General features: G+C 41.4%; 1 protein-coding gene across 1 annotated transcript; it reads right to left on the reverse strand.

Moving 5' to 3' along the window:
- Positions 1 to 4,913: 4,913 nt before the first annotated feature.
- Positions 4,914 to 18,871, reverse strand: LOC311179040 (pancreatic triacylglycerol lipase; the record flags this gene model as incomplete). Its single annotated transcript, XM_084245898.1, has 12 exons — positions 4,914 to 4,977; positions 6,274 to 6,438; positions 7,372 to 7,480; positions 8,560 to 8,689; positions 10,396 to 10,514; positions 11,296 to 11,415; positions 11,516 to 11,635; positions 12,796 to 12,907; positions 13,653 to 13,787; positions 15,608 to 15,730; positions 16,359 to 16,513; positions 18,826 to 18,871. 12 exons carry the CDS (start codon positions 18,869 to 18,871, stop codon positions 4,914 to 4,916), a joined length of 1,398 nt encoding a protein of 465 aa, XP_084102024.1.
- Between the last annotated feature and the right edge of the window lie 1,824 nt (positions 18,872 to 20,695).

Here is a 20,695-nt window from a genome sequence, read left to right on the forward strand (position 1 = left end):
GGACATGACCAAACTGGCATCACCTCCCGTGAAACTGGAAAAGGAATAAATTAGGAAGCCTTGGTGGCCACAGACGTGAGCCCCCCAGATCCCCCCTGCAGGGGCGGAGGCGATGCCTGCCCAGCAGCCACTCCTCAGCCCATGGTGGCTTCCTGCACAGGCCACGCTTCTGTGCTGCCCTCAGCCAATGACTGAGTGTGACAAGGTACCCGTGCTGTCCGGCTCAAGGAAGGCTCCCGTCAAGGGCCACCTTCCCCTGGGGACTCCTCCGCCACCTACAGGACTTTGCAGACCTTTCCTGAGTCTGAGACTCTCCCTGCCCCCCTCTTTCCTTCCCTTTCTCCTTTCAGGGGTGACAGACCTGCATTGTGGTTCTGAGGGATTCCCACCGCCCCTTCATCCTTTGCAGGCATTTCCCTGGCTCCATCTTCAGCGTGTCTGATGCACCGTGGGTCTGCTGCACGGAAGACCCAGCTGCCACAGATGTAGAAAGAGGCCAGCAGGTGAGAAAGAAAACCCTGAGTTCAGGTTAGAACTGGGGCCAGTTTCACCACCTCTGGTGGAAGCTTCATCTGTATTTTCGAGCTGGGAAGTAATTGCCTTCTAAGTGATCTGAGTATTATTCCCTGGCGTGTGTGTATGTGGTACATGCGTGTGTGTGTGTGTGCTGAAGTGAACTGTTTCTGGGTGTGAACTTATGTAATTCACACCAGGAAGAGGGTCCCCTGCTTCTCAGTTAGTTTTTGTTTTTATCTTTATGTCTTAAGCGAAAATGAATCATATCGAGTCTTTTAATGAGGGATGATGGTCATTGGTTCAGATGGATTTAAACAGTAAAGGCAAGAAATTATTATTTTTTACAGTTGGAGTCAGAATTCCTTTTAGGGCAGTTATTGCCTATATTAAGGAGAACATCTCATAGGCTTCTTGAGAAGTTCCTCCAGGCCTGGTCTCCTAGACCAGAAAACCAAAATAGAGCTAAGTCTCTCCGCCATGGCTCCCTGGGAGCTCAGGAGGAGGCCGAAAGAGCTCGGACCTGGAGGGCTGGGGTGGGAAGTCCAGGTGGCATGTGCGGGTGGGGCTGCCCCTAGTGACCAGTGACAATTCCCAGGGGCAGGTCACTCTTGTTTCAAAAGTAACTCCTCCCCTTCTCTCCAAACCTTCCAGAATTTACCACCACCTCAGTACTTTGTATAAATTAGGGGAGGAGACATCCAGGTGAGCGCAGAGAGAGAATCCTAGCTGGTAGGTGAGCCAAGGGAGGGCTAGAGGGAGTCGAAGTTCAAAGCTGGGGATTCTCAGAGCTCTCGGGGAGCACCTCTGTGGACAGTGGTTCAAGTCAAGTCTGCCTGAGGGGCGAGAGATAGGCTCCCGCACAGATGACTTTACTGTTGAGGAGGGAGTTGACCTGTGTCGCAGCCTCTTCCCACGACCTGCCACCATCCAGGCCAACTCGCCCCAATCTCGTGCACTGAATGTTCTTGTAAGCGTTGGTCGTTGTGCCTTACGTTAGCTTCTAGATATTCTGGATGTTCAAGGCAAGGATGTCCACCACTACATAGTTAATAGACAAAATATGAACATTTTTACTTGCTACCATTTGAGAAGGCCATGTTTTATGTTTCGCCCAGTTTTCCTTTGGCGAGTGCATGTGTGTGTGTGTGTGTGTGTGTGTGTGTACACGCATGCGTGTGCACATTCTTGCCTGGGTACTAGGGGTTTCTGGAGGAGAAGAAATACCTTTGTAGAGCTTTGAACTTCACCACCTGTGACACAAAACAGAGGTGAACCCCAGCATACCAGAACAGGAATGGTCAGGCTGAAAAAGGCCCCTGGGGAACCCCATAGAACAAAAGGGACATGAGGAAAATTTCACCTTCGGATGTCCTTGGGGAAATTTAGGAAACACCCTGGGAACTTGGGCCTGTTGATGTAACCTCTTTGTGCTTTACTTGAAAATCGGGATAATAAAAAGTGCCTACCTAATAAGGCACTGTCAGAATTAAACTGGTCAATATGTAGAAAGCGCTTCAAAGAGTGCTGGCACATTGCAAGCAGGATGGCTGTGTTAGCAGGAACAACAGCAAAAAGAGCAGGTAGTCAGCTGCCTTCTGAGAGCCCCTTGAGAGGGCCAGGGGGCCACAGCCTAATGTGGTTGTCTTTTAACATCCAGACTTGAAAAAAGAAGTAAAATCCAGCTGTAGGCACAGCATTTATATATGGACTGGCCCATCCTTTCAAAGTGACAGGCTCCTGCCTTAAGGGAAGAAAAAAATTTGAGTTAGGATTCTAAAACTAAGAATATTACCTTAAAATGTGCTATGATCAGAAATAGGTAAATAATTTGAGTAAATGACTCCTTTAAAAAATTAAAGCAACTTGCAAACTGCTTCATTAGAATGAAAATGAGTTGTAACAGATGTGTTTTTAAACATTAAATTCTTACAAATACCTCTGTTCCACCTTAATAATCGAGTAAATGTGCAGATAACAGTTTTGGTCATTTCTTTTATTATTACTTATTCATCATTATTTATATGCTATTGGAAAGTTCCATGAGGTTATAGTAGTTATACTTATAAACATTTATTAAGCACAGAGAAATACAAAGCTTAAAAAATGCCATCTATGCATGAAGAGGCCAACATTTACATGTCTAACCCAGACCTCCACCTTTCCCCTCAACTCTAAGCTCACATATGCACCCTGATGTCACCATCGAATGTCTGATGAACATCTCAAATTTGACATGACTGAAAATGACCTTTCTCCTCACACCTGTTCCTCCCAACACATTCCCCATTCCAGTCATTGGCATCTCTATGCTCCAGTTGTTCTGATCAAAGCCCCTGGAGTCATCCTTGACTCCCCTTTTATTCACATATTCATTCCTTCTCTACAGGGTCCATGTTGTCAATGCTGGTCTCTTACCTTGTCTGGCTTTGCGCCCAGACTAAGGCCAATCAACAGCTTCCATTTCCCGGGCCACAGACCAACCACAATGAGTCTCGGGAGTTTTGTTTGGAAAAGTGGGGAGAGAGATATTCTTTCATGTTTTTACTGAATGGGAAAGGTCTACAGTTCCAATGGTGGTAGATGGCCATCCTTCAACTGGAAGGGGAGCCAGCCTTGGTATAAAGCCATCACTATACATGACAGAGCAAAAGGTCATTGGATGCTGGATTAATAAATTTGAAGCCTCCCCCACTCTGGACTTTCCAATCGCATGAGCGAAAACATTTCCTTGTTGTTTAAGCCAGTTTTAATTAGAGATTTTGGTTTATGCAAGTGAAAGCATCTTAATTACTATATTAATTGGATATTAATGAGGGTGATTCTTGGAACAAGTCTTCATGTTATGCTCAATGTGTTTGATATATTTTGGTGAAACGTGGAATGAGTCGTTTCCAAACCTCTCTCCCTTTGCCTATGTTATTCCCTCTCTTTGGAGTGCCCTTCCCACCATGTCCTCTTGGCAAATCCCCTTCCATCTTTTAAGACATAACACAGATGTCTCTTTATCTTTTAGGATGTTATTGATTTCACATGGTCTGTTTTTAAATGCTGGCTCTGTGGATTCATTCATTCATTTTTTTTCATTAGTGAGATGGTCATTCAGAAAATATTTATTTGGTCTCCTACTACATGCCTGGCCTTTGTCAGAAACAGAGGTCATGTGATCCCTTAGGGAGTTTACAAATGTTATCTAAAGACAAACAAACAGTAATTATAACATGGAGAGGTCCATGCGGAGAAACCATAAAAGTCTGGGTTCGGTGGGAATGTAGTAGGGTAGACTCTGATCTAGTGATAGATCAGAGGGGATGGGTAAGAAAGCTGAAGAAAGCCTTCCTAGAAGATGTGATTTCTACACAGTGATTTAAGAACCAGTGGAGTTAGGAAGACAGGGAAAAGAACAACTTAGAAAGTGGAAGAATTTTCCCAAATGTCCAGCAGCATCTGGGCTCAAGTCACTTGGAGGCCAGGGGGTGGGGACAGTGTCCAAATGTAGAGTTCCAGAAGGAATGTGGTGAGAAATGATGATAGAGAAAACCAAACCAACAGGGGTGTTGCAAGGCTTACTAAGGAATGTGGATTCTACTCTGGGGACCAGTAAAGGATCATTGATTTGTGCTTTAAATGATCAAAGGGGTTGCAGAGAGGAGAAAGATCTGGGGGATATGTGGTGAGAGTAAGGAGACCAGTTAGAAAGCATTGGGTCTGGGCCTCTGTGGTGCAAGGGGTTAAGTACTGCACTATGAAGCAATCCTCAGCCTCTGCAGCACAAGTTCAATCCCCGGCCAGCTAGGGAGCTACCCACATGGCGAGGCAGACCTCTCCTGACTTGCCCACTGCTCCCCTCAGCAGTGTATTTCAGTCAATCTGCCTGTTCTGTTCCCCACTCTGTCTCTGGTGGATCCTCTCACTCCCTGCATCTCTGACCTGTACCCCAGCTCTTGTATGCATAAATAAATAAATCTTTAAAAAAAAAAAAAGAAAGAAAGCATTGGAGCTGTGTCATCCTCATCTCCTATTTGTCATCTCTCCTGAGACATCTGATTAAGAGGAGACTCAGAACTTACAGGGGATGAAAAAGGCACTGAAGTTTGGTACTTGCAGTGCCCAATCACCAGGAGGAACCTCATTTTGGATTGTATGTGTGTCTTAGTGATCCAAATCATCAGTAATAACTGTAACGGGCATGATCAAATAAATAATACTCATCAACTCAAATGCCACATAATATGTAGAAAAATCCAACAGTCATTTGTGGTTCTTCAGGCAACTCCAGATTTTGGATTTTGATCACCAAAAGTTTCATTGGAAATATTGAACATGACAACAGAGGCATGTATTGCTTCAACACTTGAGTTTATTAGCGCTTAGAGTCAATGGCCCCACCTCAACAGCTCCTAACATGGGGTGAGGGTGAGCAGAATGTCCTCTCTCACAGTTTCCAGACTACAGAAGTTGAACCTGTAGAGAGAAGACAACACAGAGTCAACTCCTCTGGAGCGTGGCTGGCGAGGTGGGCTTGCATCCAGCCTCTCAGTCCGAGTGAAGGGCAAACTCTGTACCCAAGACCAGAGGTTGGCTAAGGGAAGAGCAATTCTGTAAAAAGGACTGAGTTCTGCCATCCAATTTTATTTCATGGCTGTGCAATGCCAGAAAGAGGAGGTGTCACTGGCTACTCCAAAGAACAGGGAGAGTTAATTCGTCACATCATGAGAACAGCTACTGAATGTGGCATGTTGTCAACCAATGCTAGCAAGGAAGTAAGATCAGTCGAGTGAAGTGAAATCAATCAGAGTAAAAATCCTGAGCTCCTAGTGTTGTATTGACTGGTCATACTTACTTTAATTCTGTAATTGAATTTTCTGGATTCTTAGCAATGGCTCCTTCATTCAAGGAGCTCGCTGGGCTTTGCCCGAATATTTCCTACTTCTAAGACATTTTGGAAAATTTCAAAGCAGTGAGCTGGAACAATTTCAAGGCTCCATTTTATTTCTTTTCTCTTGGAGCTCACTTTCGTTTGTTGTCTGTTGCATGTTCAGTGTCTTGAAAACTGTTGTTTCATATGTTTTGTCTAAATTTTGTTCAGTTGGGAAAATACATACGGCTTCTGTTACTCCACTTTTGCTAGAATCAAAAGTCCTCTCATTGGGCTTTTAGGAGGACTTAATGACATCATGACAGAATTTGGCTTCATACACAAAATTCTTGGGCTAAAATTGGTGTTATTATTATCATCATCAGCTACATTTTCTGGTAGTTCATCATGGTCAATATCCTTTGGCTGACATGTACTTTAGTATTGGTTAGAGTGAAAAGTTGACCTTGTCTTCATTAAGAAGGTCAATGATATAGAACAGTCTAGCTGTATTCCTTTAGTTAAATGTTTTCCTGGCAATTTAAGTGACAATTTGGTGAACCCAAGAATTTTAGAGCAAATACACATACTAAACACAAACATAGCACAAGGCACAGCTGCTAAATGAAATCATTCTTTTTCACCTTAGGATCATGAAACCAGATTTTCATTTGAACACTTGACTTATATCAGATAACACAACAGTCATCTACAAATCTATCAAAATTGTTTTCCTAAAGTTATATACTTTCTCCTAAGGAAACAAAAGGTATTAGACAGCAGCTGTGACTAGGGTGTAGGTGAACCACTGTAGGAGATTTAATTTAAAGTAGACTTTCATTAGGAATAGAATTATAAATGTGACTCAATACTTCAAACTTCTTTGGATTTTTATTACTTACAATTTCCCATCGTTTCTTTCCACTACGATCTTCGATGCTCCTACTCTGGGTAGAGTTGGGTTGATAACATTGTTGTACCAAACAAATTTAACTTTTTGCACATCTCCAACATCCACATCTGAGTCAAATTCATTGGAATGAGTACTGTCTGGCCTGAGAGAGCCCCTGGGGAATTTAGAAGTTAATAAAATCATACCTGAACATACAGAAATATACATATAAATATGTACATACACACTTCTAAACCAGCTTCCACTGTATCTCTAGTAAGTTGATCGATAGTACCCTTGTCTTTCTACTATGCTAAGCAAGTACAAATATCTTTGCTAACACAGTGGTAGGTAGTTCATCTGCCATCAACAACTCCTATTACTTTAAAGTTATCCTTATTTTAATAAAACTTCAAACATAATTCTCCCACAATTTAATAAATGATGATATTACTATATCATCTTTCCTCTGTTGTTTTATGGCAGGGTAATTATTTACTGATAATAAATCAGATGGTATGCGTCAAAGTAAATAAGAGAGGCTTTCTTGGAAAATAGTATAGAAAAAATTCTGAATTCTGAAATATATTAGGGCGCAGGGCTGGAACAATCTTTCCCTTTTAATGACAAAGGGCAATGCTGTGCTTCCATGTGGTGATGAAGAAACACTATGTTCATAACACACATTCTATGGGCAAAGCACTCCAAGAAGTGTAGAAGTAATCAGGTTTTTTTTTTTTAAACATTCTGCCTTTTTATTTATTTATTATTTATTATTTTATTGTTTTCTAATCTTCTTATTTAAAAAAAAATATTTTTGGGTAGAAGAACTGGGGTATAGGCCAGAGGTGCAGGGAGTGCTGGGTGGGGGTGAAAGGATTCACCAGACAGAGATTGGGGAGCAGAACAGGCAGACTGGCTGAAATACACTGCTGAGGGGAGCGGTAGGTGATTCAAACGGGGTCTGCTGCACTGTGTGGGTCAGCTCCCTGACTGGGGATTGAACTCATGCCACAATGGTGATAGTGTTGAGACTTAACCTCTAGGTCACTAGGGAGGCCCAGTAATAAGGTTTTAAAAAGAAACTTAAGAGTTATATTTTACTCACTTGAAAATTTCATACTGCTTAGAGTTTCCTTTATCTCCAAACAAAGAAACCAGCACGTGTCCAGTAACCTTCTTTCCAGACAGTGTGACAGTCACCTTGTACCTCCAACCTGCAAGGGGGAAATATTTGCAAAGTATCAGCTCACAGAGAAGATACACTGAAAACAGGTTAACTTGGCATCCACTACTGTTGAATTTTGAATAATTTATAGATGGTGTCTGTGGTTCTTCTAATCAAATAGTCATAGAAATTCCTTTATCCAAATGCTCAGAGGACAGGCATTGGGGGAGGGGAGGAGCAAGACTCCTGCCAAAGTGAATAGACTTGGAACCAAGGGATTAAGTCCTATATTGAAAACTTTAACCTAGCAATTTACCTTTGAATGTTAAAAATTAGCAAAGAATAGTAGAGTGTAACATTGCTAAGATCACCCTATTTGAATACTATTGTCTTTTGTCTAAATAGTCTCTATATTTTTTAATTGTATAATTCAATGTTTCACGGCCTTTGGAAATGTGTTAATGATGGTAACCAATTTATGGTACTAGTCAATAGTGAACTACCAGTTTTCGCCCTTTAGAGCTAGCTGGGGCTAAATTTGGGAGAGGAAAATATTTGACTCTACTTTTTGAAGTGCAGCTAACACTACTTACTCCCATCCAGAAGTTTCTTCTTTTATTACCCAGATGGGGAACATGGAGAAGAGTTCTCCCCTTGTGGAGAAAACATGTGTCCCCATGTCTCACCATCTCTGCATCCTCTACTTCTCATGGCATCTACAATCCTAAATAGCTCTTCTTAAATCTATTGAGTCCTTCCCATTCCCACAACCTCTGTGATCTCAATCCTGGATTACATTTCTGCTTGGACAAAATTTCAGAATTTTGCGCAGTGGAAATTTTGACTGAACAGCAAGACTGGAGCAGAAGATTCCTGGGGCTCCTGAACTCAGTGCCAGCGTGGAATGTGAAGGATTAATTTTTTATCATTAAATGTTTAGCCCCGAAATTCTATTCTGCCACCAAAATTAGTAGGGGTTACATTGAATAAAGCATTGAATGTATTTTTCCGTGTTGAGGAGGGGTGTTTAAAACTTGAACAGAAAAGCAATTTTACCCATTTTTACTTCACTGGACATGATAAAATAAGCTGTATTAACAATTTAAGGCAAATAAAATAAAGACTTACGGGAGAAATTGTGGTTATCACCAGTGTTTAGATAAAATTTCTGGCCTACTCCACTTGTTCTCCCAGGGAATCGGTCAGCGTAATGACCCATCTGGGGGCAGCCTCCATCTGGACAGGGGAAGCACTTGTTCTAGAGAAAAATAAACAAATAATGAAGGGGGATGCCCTTTCTTATAATAGTGCAGCATCTTCTCTACATGTTGCTGTAATTCAAATATTTTAAAGCCAATTCTGTTCTGATGGTAAAAAAGGACTTTAATAGGGGCTCAGCAGAGTTAAAAAGGTACCTTAAATTTACATTAATGAACCAGTAATTTCACTGTTAAATAGCACAATACAAACAAAAACATAAAAAAATCACAGAAGTCATATATATGCATCTTAATTTAATCTTGCCTTTTTCATCTTTCTAAATTGCTATAGTTGCCACCCCCCCAACACCTGTAGCAAGGGGTAGTTAGAATTTATTTCAGAAAGATTACAGAAGAGCAGGAGGTGATAATCAGCTTCTGATATGCAAAACATGACCCATTAGGAGAGTAATAGGCTCAAAGTTCAGGTTTTTCTCAGTCCCTCTAGCTCCCCCTTAGCATATCACCATCTGAGGGATTCAGACCTCAGAGTTCTCCCCTTGTGGAGAGAAAAATGCCCCAGCTGGCACAAAGGGTTAACCATGCAGTCGGGGTCTGAGACAAATACAGAAAAATGTCCTCTCTCTCTCTGGGTCAAAGAATTGTGGGAAAGAGAGGGAGAGGGAGGAGCCGAATGGGAAGGACAAATACTACAATTCCTGCCATCCAGGGGCAAGGCTGCCCCACAATCCAGGCAGAGGTGGACTCCATGGGTCGGGGGCCAGATGGGGACCGGCCAGACTCAAGGTCTCCATCCAGTGAAAGCTCAAGGGAGCCCCAGCCAGTTAGGAAGGCGCGGCCTAGACCCTCTGTGGATATTCCTGGAGTCAGAAGAGCAGACACGCTCACTCGGACATCACCACAGACACCAGTGGGGTCCCTATCAATGAGGCGAACCCTCAAATCCCCCTTCTGCTCCATACAGACACCAACCCCCACCACCGCACTCCCCTTGCCCAATACCAGCTTGGAGACAAGATGATGGGGTGGGGGGAATGATGGGGATGATGGGATGAGGAATCTATAAAACAGAATCTTTTCTTATAAGAGTGTGTAGAAATGGTTGAGAAATCATGGAATTAAAGTTGCTGAATGGAATGTGCAAAAAATGGAGTCAGGAGGCCGTGAGGCATGGAGCATGCACGTCTACCACGCCTGGCCACTGAGGTCCTGAATCCACAACCGCCTAGAGCATCTCAGCAAATCAGCATCCCGACACCCAAAGGTGGGAGTCTAGAAAGACAGCACCACACCTCTGGAAAAGGCTGATAAACCTTCAGGGTCTTGACTTCAAAGAGGTCACTCCTTTGCCTGCACTAACCAGCATGCAAGACAACCTCCTTTTTCCACACTTTTCTCCTCCCCTTTCAGAGAATATTACTGCCTTACCTTATATAAGGCAACCCTGCCTGTTAAAGTTTTGTATATTTTCCAACTTGCGCATTCCCAAATTTTCCAAAGACCTCAAATAAGCCTGGGTTTCACTCCCTGATACAGTTCTGACTCACAGCTGAGCTATTCTTTAGCAAGTGTCTGAGCATCACCCAAAATACCTTATCACTATCGAAATAAATGCCCATGACCTAAACCATCCAGTGTGGTAGTTATAGAATAACATTCACGACGCAATCAGGTGCAGTGAACCCCAGCAGTTACGAAAAGTGACAATCACCAAGTCTTTAGGTATAAGGTGGACGTTACTTACTGCGCTGAAAACACTGTAAGAGGCACAGGTGTATCCAGCAAAGCCATTAGGGTGAAGGATGCTGTCAGCATAATACTTGTAGCTTCTTAAGTGATTACAGGCCACAAAGTCACGAGTCCCTTTGAAACCACACATGAGTACACATCAACGACAGGTTTTATTTTTCCAAATTAACGTCATAATCAGAATGTAGTTATTGAATTGTTTTCTCTCATTAGCATTAACTCACAAGTTAACACTTGTCACAAGTCAAAAACTAGGTAGGAAGTATATTTATGATTTATGATACAGACTGAATAGGTACTATTTAGATGATAATAGTGACACCATTGCTTAATGAAGTGGAAAAATGGCTTTAGAAAGAAGAGATGGGTTGGGCCTCCCCGGTGGCACAGCAGGTTGAGTGCAGCGTTGTGAAACTGTCTGCAGCCTCTGCAGCATGGTTGGATTCCTGGAGGGCCAGGGAGCAACCCACATGGCATGGCAGACCTCTCCTGTCACACCCACTGCTCCCCTCAGCAGTGTATTTTGTCACTTTGCCTGTTCTGTTCCCCACCCTATCTCTGGTGAATCTCACCACTCCCGTGCCTCTGGCCTGTACCCCAGCTCTTGTATAAAAATAAATAAATCTTTAAGAAAAAAAAAAGCAAACAAAAGAAGAAGAGATGGGTCCATATGGATGTAAGTATAACTGAACAATGCTTTCCCTGAATTAGAGCCCGGGGAAGTTGACTGACCACAAAGATTTTTTTCCTATCATCTCCATGCCCACTTCCCCCAATGAAAACCCTATCTTCCAGATATACAATCAAAAGTCTTTCGTATAAACAACACAAATTTAGCAAAACAAAGCACAAATTTTCCCACAAGAAAAGCTCTTCGTGCACAAAATGGTTTTACCTTCCCAGATGCCATCAATGTCCACAATCTGAGAGAGGATGTTTTTCTGACATCCAGGCATGTGCAACCCACCATTTGGAAAGAAATCCAGGTGGCCCGCAGTTTGGCTCATTCCAAATCCTGAGTTTAATATACGAGAAAGGTGAGGTTCATGTGTAGAATGAGAACACTGCCAAATGGACTCCTTAAACACTCTAGGAGAGAGATCGGAGGAACTCACCCATGTTGGGAATGATGGGGGCAGCGTCTGTGTGAATTACATCCACAAACTGGGCATCGCTGGGGTCCAACCGGACTAACTCAGGTGTGCCCTCAAAGCAAGGCTCAGCTGGATCCAACCCTGGAGTGAAGGGTACATGCCATGTTAGTGTCTATCGGTGTCTACGTGTTCACCTTCTTGGTCAGTTACTGAGTGACAGCTGCAGCATGAGTCACACATGAAGAAAAGCTTGTTCTTCTCTTTCTCACCCTGGAACATCAGTGTCTAATTTACTATTTGCATTAAAATGAATGTTCCTCACACTGTACATTTGGGCTCCACTTATGGCTACTTAGTTGCTGGAACAATCCTGATCCTAGCAGCAGTTACAAGGAAAAAGCCAGACTCTGGGAGAGGCTGTTCTCCTAAAAGCTGTTGAGATTGTAAATTTAGTGTGGGGTCTCAGGGGCTGAGGCCCACACTCCACACAGTGCTGACTGAAAACAGGTGATCCTGAACACTTACAAATGAGGGGAAAGAATATTGTTGGCAGAAAATTAACAATGCATATTCTGGATGCATTCCAAATGTAACCAAAAAACATATTCAAAATATGAAAAGAATTGGGAGCTCAGAGATGGAAGGCAAAGTGGAAGAGGAAAGATGATGTCGCCTTGGATCTGGCAAAGTCTTTCTGAAAAAGTTACAGGATTTTTCGGGACCTGTTATCCAATATGTGATCCCATTGGTTAAATACAACCTGTCGGGGGTTTGTAAAAGAATGGTTTCTAATCTAAATAACAGCCCCCGGGGCTGGCAGGTGAGGACATCCTCACCCTCTGCTGCCACAACTCCAAGGCCACGGGCTGGGCTGTTGAGGTCTGGCCTAGTTATTGATTGTGACTGAAGCAGAATAGAAGGGATCACATTTCTTTGAGCTCTTTGAGTTTAATTCTACTTCTTCTTTACCCCATTTTTATGATTTCTTCTACTCCTGAAACTTGTCCTATGGAATGCCTGACAAAGGAGAGTAATATGAATAAGGCCTCCAGATGTTCTGAATTCACATAGTCACATGCAATATTTGTATGTTAAACAGGACCCTGTAGACCAAAGATCAACGACAATAAAATACTTCGTGAGGCCTCAGAATGCATTGATTTGAGATCATGTGGTCCAATAAGGAAAGCGTGAACACCTGTCTCCTCAGGTAAAAGCAGGGCTGCCCCAGCTCCCACCTTCTTAGACACCAGATCACCAATATTTGGTTCATTTTTGCAACTTGTACTGGCTTGACGCACCTGTGATTCGTCCAACGGTCCCATTGGCCCTGCGTCCTGCCTCCCCAGCGGCGTGGGAACCCAGACTGTGGCCGATGATATGGACATTGGAAGGTGAATATTGAAATGCTGACTGTTAAGAGAAGACGTCTTCAGATTATTTCAACATTGCAACATTCAAGACGGGCACAGAAGGGTTTGGAAACTCTGGAAATGTGCATTTTAAGAAAACACACTCCCCTCCTCAAAACAATTGATTTTGATGGAGTTTTTTTTCACAATTATAATAGACAACAAAAATGCATTTATGTTTAAACCAGTGGAAGGAGGGTTCTTTTTTGTTGTTTTATTCTGTTGGGAGAACCCATGAGGGATGTAAGGAATTGTTATCAGAGATGAGGAAGCAAGTCTTTGGGTGAGATAGAAATAATGGAAGCAATTACTCAAGCCCATTCAAGTTTATTATTTTCTATATTTTTAGTTCCCAAATCAGGTTAACTTGTTATTATTGTATTTTTCTTAAAAATCAAAGCAAAAAACTATTTTATATTGAGCTTGATGTTATTATGTCAGCTTGGTTTAATAACTGGTGAAATTAAAAGAAATACTGGGGGAATTCAGTGGAAAGAACATACCCAGTTGCTTGAAGTGTATCACCTTAAAGAAAAAAAAAACTAGTTTCTTGATCAAAAGTAGGTCTATAATAGCCTAATTCTAACTTTTTTTTAAAATTTTCCTTTTCAAACAAGAGGAAAGCCAAATCTCAGTAGAGAAATGTCTTCATCAATGATCAGCCATGCAACGTTTTGTTTCTTGGTGGGGGAAGAGAGTTTAGAGAACAGTGTGCGTAGGCTTTATACAAACCCCCATGTTGTTACCTGAAGAGTCTCAATAAAATAGGCCACTTCTGCCCCCACAACCCGGATGTTCTGTGAGGCCTGTGTGTAGCCAGTTCGGGATCCCCTTTTCCAGTCCACGCAGATGCAGTTCACACTTTCCACCTCGAACAAGTTCTGGTGGAAGAGACACAGTAAGCAGGCAGGTCATTCAGGACTTTTATTCATTACGAACATTTGAGGACTAGGAACCATGTCCTCCTTGACCAATACAATCTCTCTTCAGCCCAAAGCAACAGCCACAAATGATCCTTCTAGTCTGCTATGGATATGGAATCCCTTCCGAAGTTTAATGTTGGCACCAAAATGATGGCTTGGCCACAGGGAGAGCAGGACATTTGAGATTTCTGCTGTAATAGATGATCAGACACTTGTTTCAGGAGAAAATGTAGACAGTGTGGTCCCAGGTGTCATGTCACAGGACTGCCCTGTCTCCCAGGAGTGCACCCAGCACACCACCTGCCTTGTTTGCGGCTCTATTTTAAGTGCCTCCAATAGTTTCTGGCATGTGGTAGGTGTTCGATATCTGTTTGCTGAATGAATAGATAACTGAATAAAGGTAAAACTATGTCACTACCCCTTAAATAAATATTTTGAAGGTAAAGGAGGAAGCTTTTCTAGGATGGAAACATTAATTAAAGTTTTTAATGAGGATGTTTTATTTCACATCATATGAAAGCCATAAAAGCTTAATCTACCAGCTATCTATCAGGGGGTCAATGATCGTCTTGTGAATGTTAAAGCTTTCAGGAATGTTGCCTGTTTGAGTTTGTCTTTTTGAAAAAAAAAAAAAAAGAATTTAAGGAAAATGAAGTAACCTTAGAAATTATCTCCAGCTCTTTCATTTTATAGAGAGAAACATCCAGAGAGGCGAAATGATCTGTTAGTGTCATGGTTCACTAAGCGTAGAGTCAGAATTGGAACCCAGGACCTTTAACCTTTTAGTTAAATCTACTCACTTCTCCATCATTAATTAATGCAACAGTGTTGTTAAAACCAAATCAAGTGCAAGAAAAACACGTATGTGCTTTTGGGGTCCCAGAAATAAATTGTATACACGTATCTAAAAACCTACATTCCTTTTGAACTAAGAAAAATTTGTTTTTTCTTCAACATTGTATAGAAATTTGTCACTATTCTGCTCTCCTTCATCAGCTTTAAATTATTTTGAAGGACATATTATGGTTTACTGATTCCTTCTAAACTCATTTAGGCTGTCTTCAAGATCTGTGGATACTATCCAGAGTTGACTCAGTTCAGCTTTGATTTGAGTCATAAGCAGGTCTGAAATGACACAGGTTTAGAACAACCTTTTTTTTTTCCCTCGAGGACTCTGATGAAATGACCATGCCTTATGCCACAGCTGGCCATAGAGGTTTAATAAATAAATGAATTCATGATGAAGTTCCTCAAGCACTAGCAGTTACTATGAAAATTGTTCTGCTTAATCTTCTGTCTTTTAATTTCTGAGTGTCACAGAGCACACAGCCAAAGGTAAATGAAAAAAAAAAAATAGGTCACTATTGTTGAAACAGCATAAGCTGGAAATGGAAACCCACATTGTTTTCCTAGCTAATGCTGCCATAGGCCATCAGAGAGAACAGTGAAAAATCACAAGAAAATACTTAGATTGGGCAAAGTGAGTCGTGTTAGCTCTTCATGTGGAGAGATAAAATGAAACTAACATTTCATTGGCACAGCGACATCTGTTGCCAAACTTTTGAAATATCTCTGTATTGGTTATTAAATAATCACTACCCAGAGCCACCAAGTACTGTTCCAGGACCCCTCCACACCTGGCCTCCCCTGGGAACCGCAGGCCCAGCAGGGTCACATGATCCTGAGTGTCATGGTCCTGAATGGTTGGAGCTTGTGCCTTCCTCACTGTTAATTACTTTTCTGGTAACAACCTTCTCCAAGAGATTACCAAGGCTCACCTTGCACATGTTGGCCAGCCAGCTTTCTTCTCCCTTATCTATGAATCCGTGAATAATGAAGCGGGTTTTTCTATCAGTTCTGAAATTGGAGGCTGAGATAGTTGTTGGATCTGCAATGAGCTCCTATTTGGAGGAGAGAAGTATGTCATGACAAGTTCCCTACAGTATCCAGTAGAACTGTTAACACGTGGAGAGAGGTGGCAGGTCAGGGAAGCTGCCGGACTTAGGGACCTTGTGAATAAGGATTCTCCCATCACAGCCAAGGTATTCCCAATCATCACCGTCACAGCTTTCTAGACATCACGTTATTTTTCAGTTGTTCTATTTGGGATAATACAACTACTATAATATTGGTGCTAAAGGCCTTGTGTCCACACAGTTGAAGGGCCTGTGTGTCAAAATATGTTATATTATATAGACATATATAATATATTGGGAGTTTATATATAGTATTGGAAGATATTTTATATATGTATGTGTATACATTATGTGTGTGTATATATATATATATATATATATATATATATACACTATTTGAATGGTACCATAAAGGTAAGAGAAGAATAATATCAAGTTAATGGATCTTTTATGAGCAAGTTATATAAAATAATACTTAAGTTCACTGCCCTAAATATTTCCAAAGATGCAAATTCCACTCTTCGGTTTTTTCCCTCTTGAAGCCTTCAAGTTCAGTATCCTTATCATATAAAGCAAATGGAACTTAGTTCTGAAAAATGATGAGTCCTCTTACTTGAAAGTTGTTTGGGTTCTCATTAGTGTACATGAGGAAGCGGGTTTTGACATCTTCTGGAGCCCAGGGCAGAATTTTGAGGGGTCTTTCTGCAATTCCCGCCCATGGGATATCATCGCTGAAGCAGCCGAGTCTTGGGAAGCAAACTTCCTTTCCTGCAATCACCCAGAAGCGGTTCAAGGACATCAGTTTAACCAGAATGCTCTTTTAAATAGTCTCTCTGCCAAGATGATTAAGTTGCAGTTTGTGGCATGTTTTCTTCTTCCACATGCCCCAACATCTTCCCCTTTACACTCACAAAACACATTCCATAGACAACGTCCCCTTAAAGATAGGCTGCGGCCTCCATTTCCACTCCTAGGATGACGTGGCTCCCCTTGTATCTCTGGACAGTCCTGTGCCTGTTTTAGGCCCTCCTCTGAGGTGTCCTTCAAGGGCCACTGATAATCAAGAAAGTAGTACCCACGTGTCCCCAGGGCTTGGGAAAGGAGAGAGGTGCCCTCAGCTCTTGTTACCATCTTCTGACTTTGGGCTTTGGCTAGAGAGCTTAAATTTTATGTGAACTCCCAAGCTTTATATCTCCATCTGACTAAGTGTTTAGGTCTGTGATCTATGTTTGAGGGACATCCCAGGTTCCCATGAAGAAAGGGATGCTCATTAGTATCCTGTCACACAGAAAGTCCATGGCTTGACACAATTGTAGGTTTGACTATTACCCCATAAAAGAATAACACAAAGGTAGGTTTTCCAGGAAGATAAAGTCTAGATTAATAATGAGAGGGAGTTGGAGTAGTAGCTGTTGTGGGGGCTGCTTTTCTTGAAATCTTACTACATTTCAGAGACTGGGCAAGATGAATTGTAGGATTTATCTTACCTAAGTGACACAGTCAGTCTGTGAGAGGAATGGTTTTATGCCCATTTCACAGATAAGAGAGATGTTAAGAATTTTGCTCAGGGTAATTAATACAGTTGTGTTTGATGGAACAGGGTTCAAGCCCCACACCTGACACCAAGTTAGTGTTGCCAGATTTAGCAAGTAAAAACACAAGTTAAATTTGAGTTTCTCATAAAATATATAGAAGAAAATATAGGGAAAACACTACAAGACTTACATCTCAGAAACATCTTTAAAGACTCATCACCCAAAGCAGTGATAGTGCAGGCAAAGATAAACACCTGGGATTACATCAAACTGAAAAGCTTCTGTACAGCAAAAGAGACATTAACCAAAACAGAGAGACACCCCACTGACTGGGAAAAAAATTTTGCACTCCATTCAACTGATAAGAGACTGATCACAAAGATATACAAAGAACTCACATGGCTCAACAAAAACAAAATAAACAATCCAGTCAAGAAATGGGCAGAAGAACTTAAAAGATATTTCTCCAAAGAGGAAATGCAAATGGCCAACAGGCATATGGAAAAATGTTCAACATCCCTTATAGTCAGGAAAATGCAAATCAAAACCACACTGAGATACCACCTTACACCAGTGAGAATGGCACATATCAAAAAAACAAGCAACAACAAATGTTGGCGAGGATGTGGTGAAAAAGGAACTCTCCTACACTCCTGGTGGGAGTGCAAGCTGGTCCAACCACTTTGGAGAGCTGTGTGGAGGTTCCTCAGTCTACTAAAAATGGAGCTACCATACCACCCGGCAATTCCACTACCAGGGATCTACCCAAAGGACACAAAAACATTGATTCAAAAGAACACCTGTACACTTATGTTTATTGCAGCACTGTTCACAATAGGTAAAACCTGCAAACAACCCAAATGCCCAAAAATAGATGACTGGATCAAGATGATGTGGTATATATAAACAATGGACTATTATTCAGCCATCAGAAAAGATAAACTCATGCCATTCACAGCAATGTGGATGGAGCTGGAAGGAATTATGCTCAGTGAAATAAGCCAGAAGGAAAAAGAAAAATATCGGATGGTTTCACTTATAGCAGGAATATAGGGGAACCAAATAAGACATCAGTGTAAAAAATATAATAACAGTACAAAACACCACAAAGCAAAAACGGAAATTATAAACCAGAGCCATCCTGCAGGGAAGGAGGAGGGAGAGGGATCAGAGGGAGGGAGGGAGGTGCACAGGGGACTGAGGTGATGGTGCACAGGTGCATTGGGGAAGGAAACTCTATGGGAACTCAATCTGGGGGGGGGGTGGGGGAAGAAAAATATTATTTTTGCTAAAAATAAAAAAAATAAAAAAATAAATTTGAGTTTCTGATAAACAATGAATAATTTCAGCAGAAATATGTTGCTGCCATTGTTTATCTGTAATACTTGCTGTTTATCTCAAATTCAAATTGAACTGTCTTAGATTTTACCCGGCAACCCTACTCCAAGCCCTTGTGAGTTTTATCATGCATCTTTCTCTCTTAACATCACCCCCTTCCTTTAGAGTGAAGCAGTGAATCTCCCCCATAAAGGATTTTTTTCTTACCTAATACTGCTCCCAGCAGCAGCGAAAATGTCCAGATTAGCAGCATCTAAACAAAGTTTAAAATGTCCTTGAGTCTCACTAAACACATTTTTAAAAGATTGGCATAATTCAAGTTCAGTTAGATCTGGGGAGAAAATGAATCAATTCCGATTAAATTCGGAAAACATGTTCTTGACTCACCGTGGCAGTTCCGCCAGGTTCTGCGCACAACCAGAGAGCACCCAAAGGTCCTTTTATAGGCAAATCTTATCTTTTGAGCGGCTCCATGGAAAAGTGTCATAAAAAGAGAGGAGGTTCCAAGGATGTATTTCTAATTTTAAGCATAAATAAACCCAGATTGATAGAGCAGGTAGTTTTCCACAGCGCTTGTAGAAAGTCGAGGATAGAATCAGCAGGAGCTGTTCTCTTCCAGTGAGACTATATAATTTTCAGAATCACCATGATTTCATTGTAGTGAAAGTTCTAGCTGGTCTCTTCAATTCTCTGTGCAGGTCTGTGGTGTATGTGAAATGAAATTGTTTTCACAGATTTGATAATGGCATTCCTGAAAACAAATACTAAAAGCTTACCAGTTCATGCAGCTTTTGTATAACCTTGCCTTACTGCAAAAAGCCTTGAAGTAGAGGTCATTTCTCAAGAGAGTTCATTCCTTTTAGGAAAATACTTGGTATTTTATTTTGATAGTCCACAGAGCTAATTTATTTCTCAACAAAATATGGTGAGAAGAATAAATGAACTGACAAAAAGAACTGAGAGTCCTTCCGAGATCAGACAGATTGGAATCAGTGACCCCACCATCGGATGAAATTATGAATAAGAGAAAAATAATGAAATTCTACTTAGGGTAAAAAATGGTCTGGGAAAATTAATCTGTTAGAGAAGTATTTGATAGAAAAGAACTGGGATGCTCTTAGTTCGTGATAGATTGCTTGAAATAGATTTTTAAAAAACTGTAAGGGATACCATCATTTTAAGAACCCAGAGCCATTTAGCCTGTCAGTGTCACAGACATAGCTTGAACCATATGAAATTGCCACATGTGTGGGTAAAAAAATGGTCAATTAATAATTCAATATCCTGACAAAGTTTCCAGCTAGAGGAGGAAAAAAAGCAACAAAACTATTTTTTTGACATTTTGCAATATGTTTATTATTTTGGTTTTAAAATATGTTAAATAATAATTTGATTATTTTTGTCATTTTTTATTGAAGTATCGTTGTTTTACATCTATGTCTTGACACTATAGGATCCCCCCCCCCCCTCAGCAACAAAATTATTTATATGTCAGGAAAGTTTGGCAAGGGTGATGGTAACTAGCACAGAAGGCATAAAGAATTTACCAATTGGGGCCTCCCCTGGTGGTGCAGCAGTTGAGCGCTGGGCTTCGAAGCTGCCCACAGCCTCTATAGCGCCGGTTCAATCCCCGGCCGCTGGTGAGGGTCCCACATGGCGTGACAGACCTCTCCTGCAGCTCCCGCTGCTCCCCTCAGCAGTGTATTTTATCAGTCTGCCTGTTCTGTTCCCTGCTCTGGCTCTGGTGAATTCTCTCACCCTCCTGTGCTTCTGACTGTACCCCCAGTGCTTACATAAATAAATAAATATTTTTTTTAAAAAAAGAATTTACCAATTGGAGCCCATTATATGCTAGCATTTGATCCCTCAGAACTTTTCTCATTTGACTCCCCTCATAATCAGTAGCAGATCTTAAACTTGGAGGAGACATAATCATTCAAAATGTCCAATTTCCATCTTAGATGGTATAATAAGACTTAATCCAGAATCAGGCAAACTTTATTCAATATAGTTTGTAGAATTTGAACCAAAAGTCACCAATTTCTGAAACAGTAATTTGAGTCTATGAGAAATTCTT

The sequence above is a fragment of the Talpa europaea genome (genome assembly GCF_964194135.1).
Source record: "Talpa europaea genome assembly, chromosome: 10".
In the NCBI taxonomy this organism is placed as follows: Eukaryota; Metazoa; Chordata; class Mammalia; order Eulipotyphla; family Talpidae; genus Talpa; species Talpa europaea.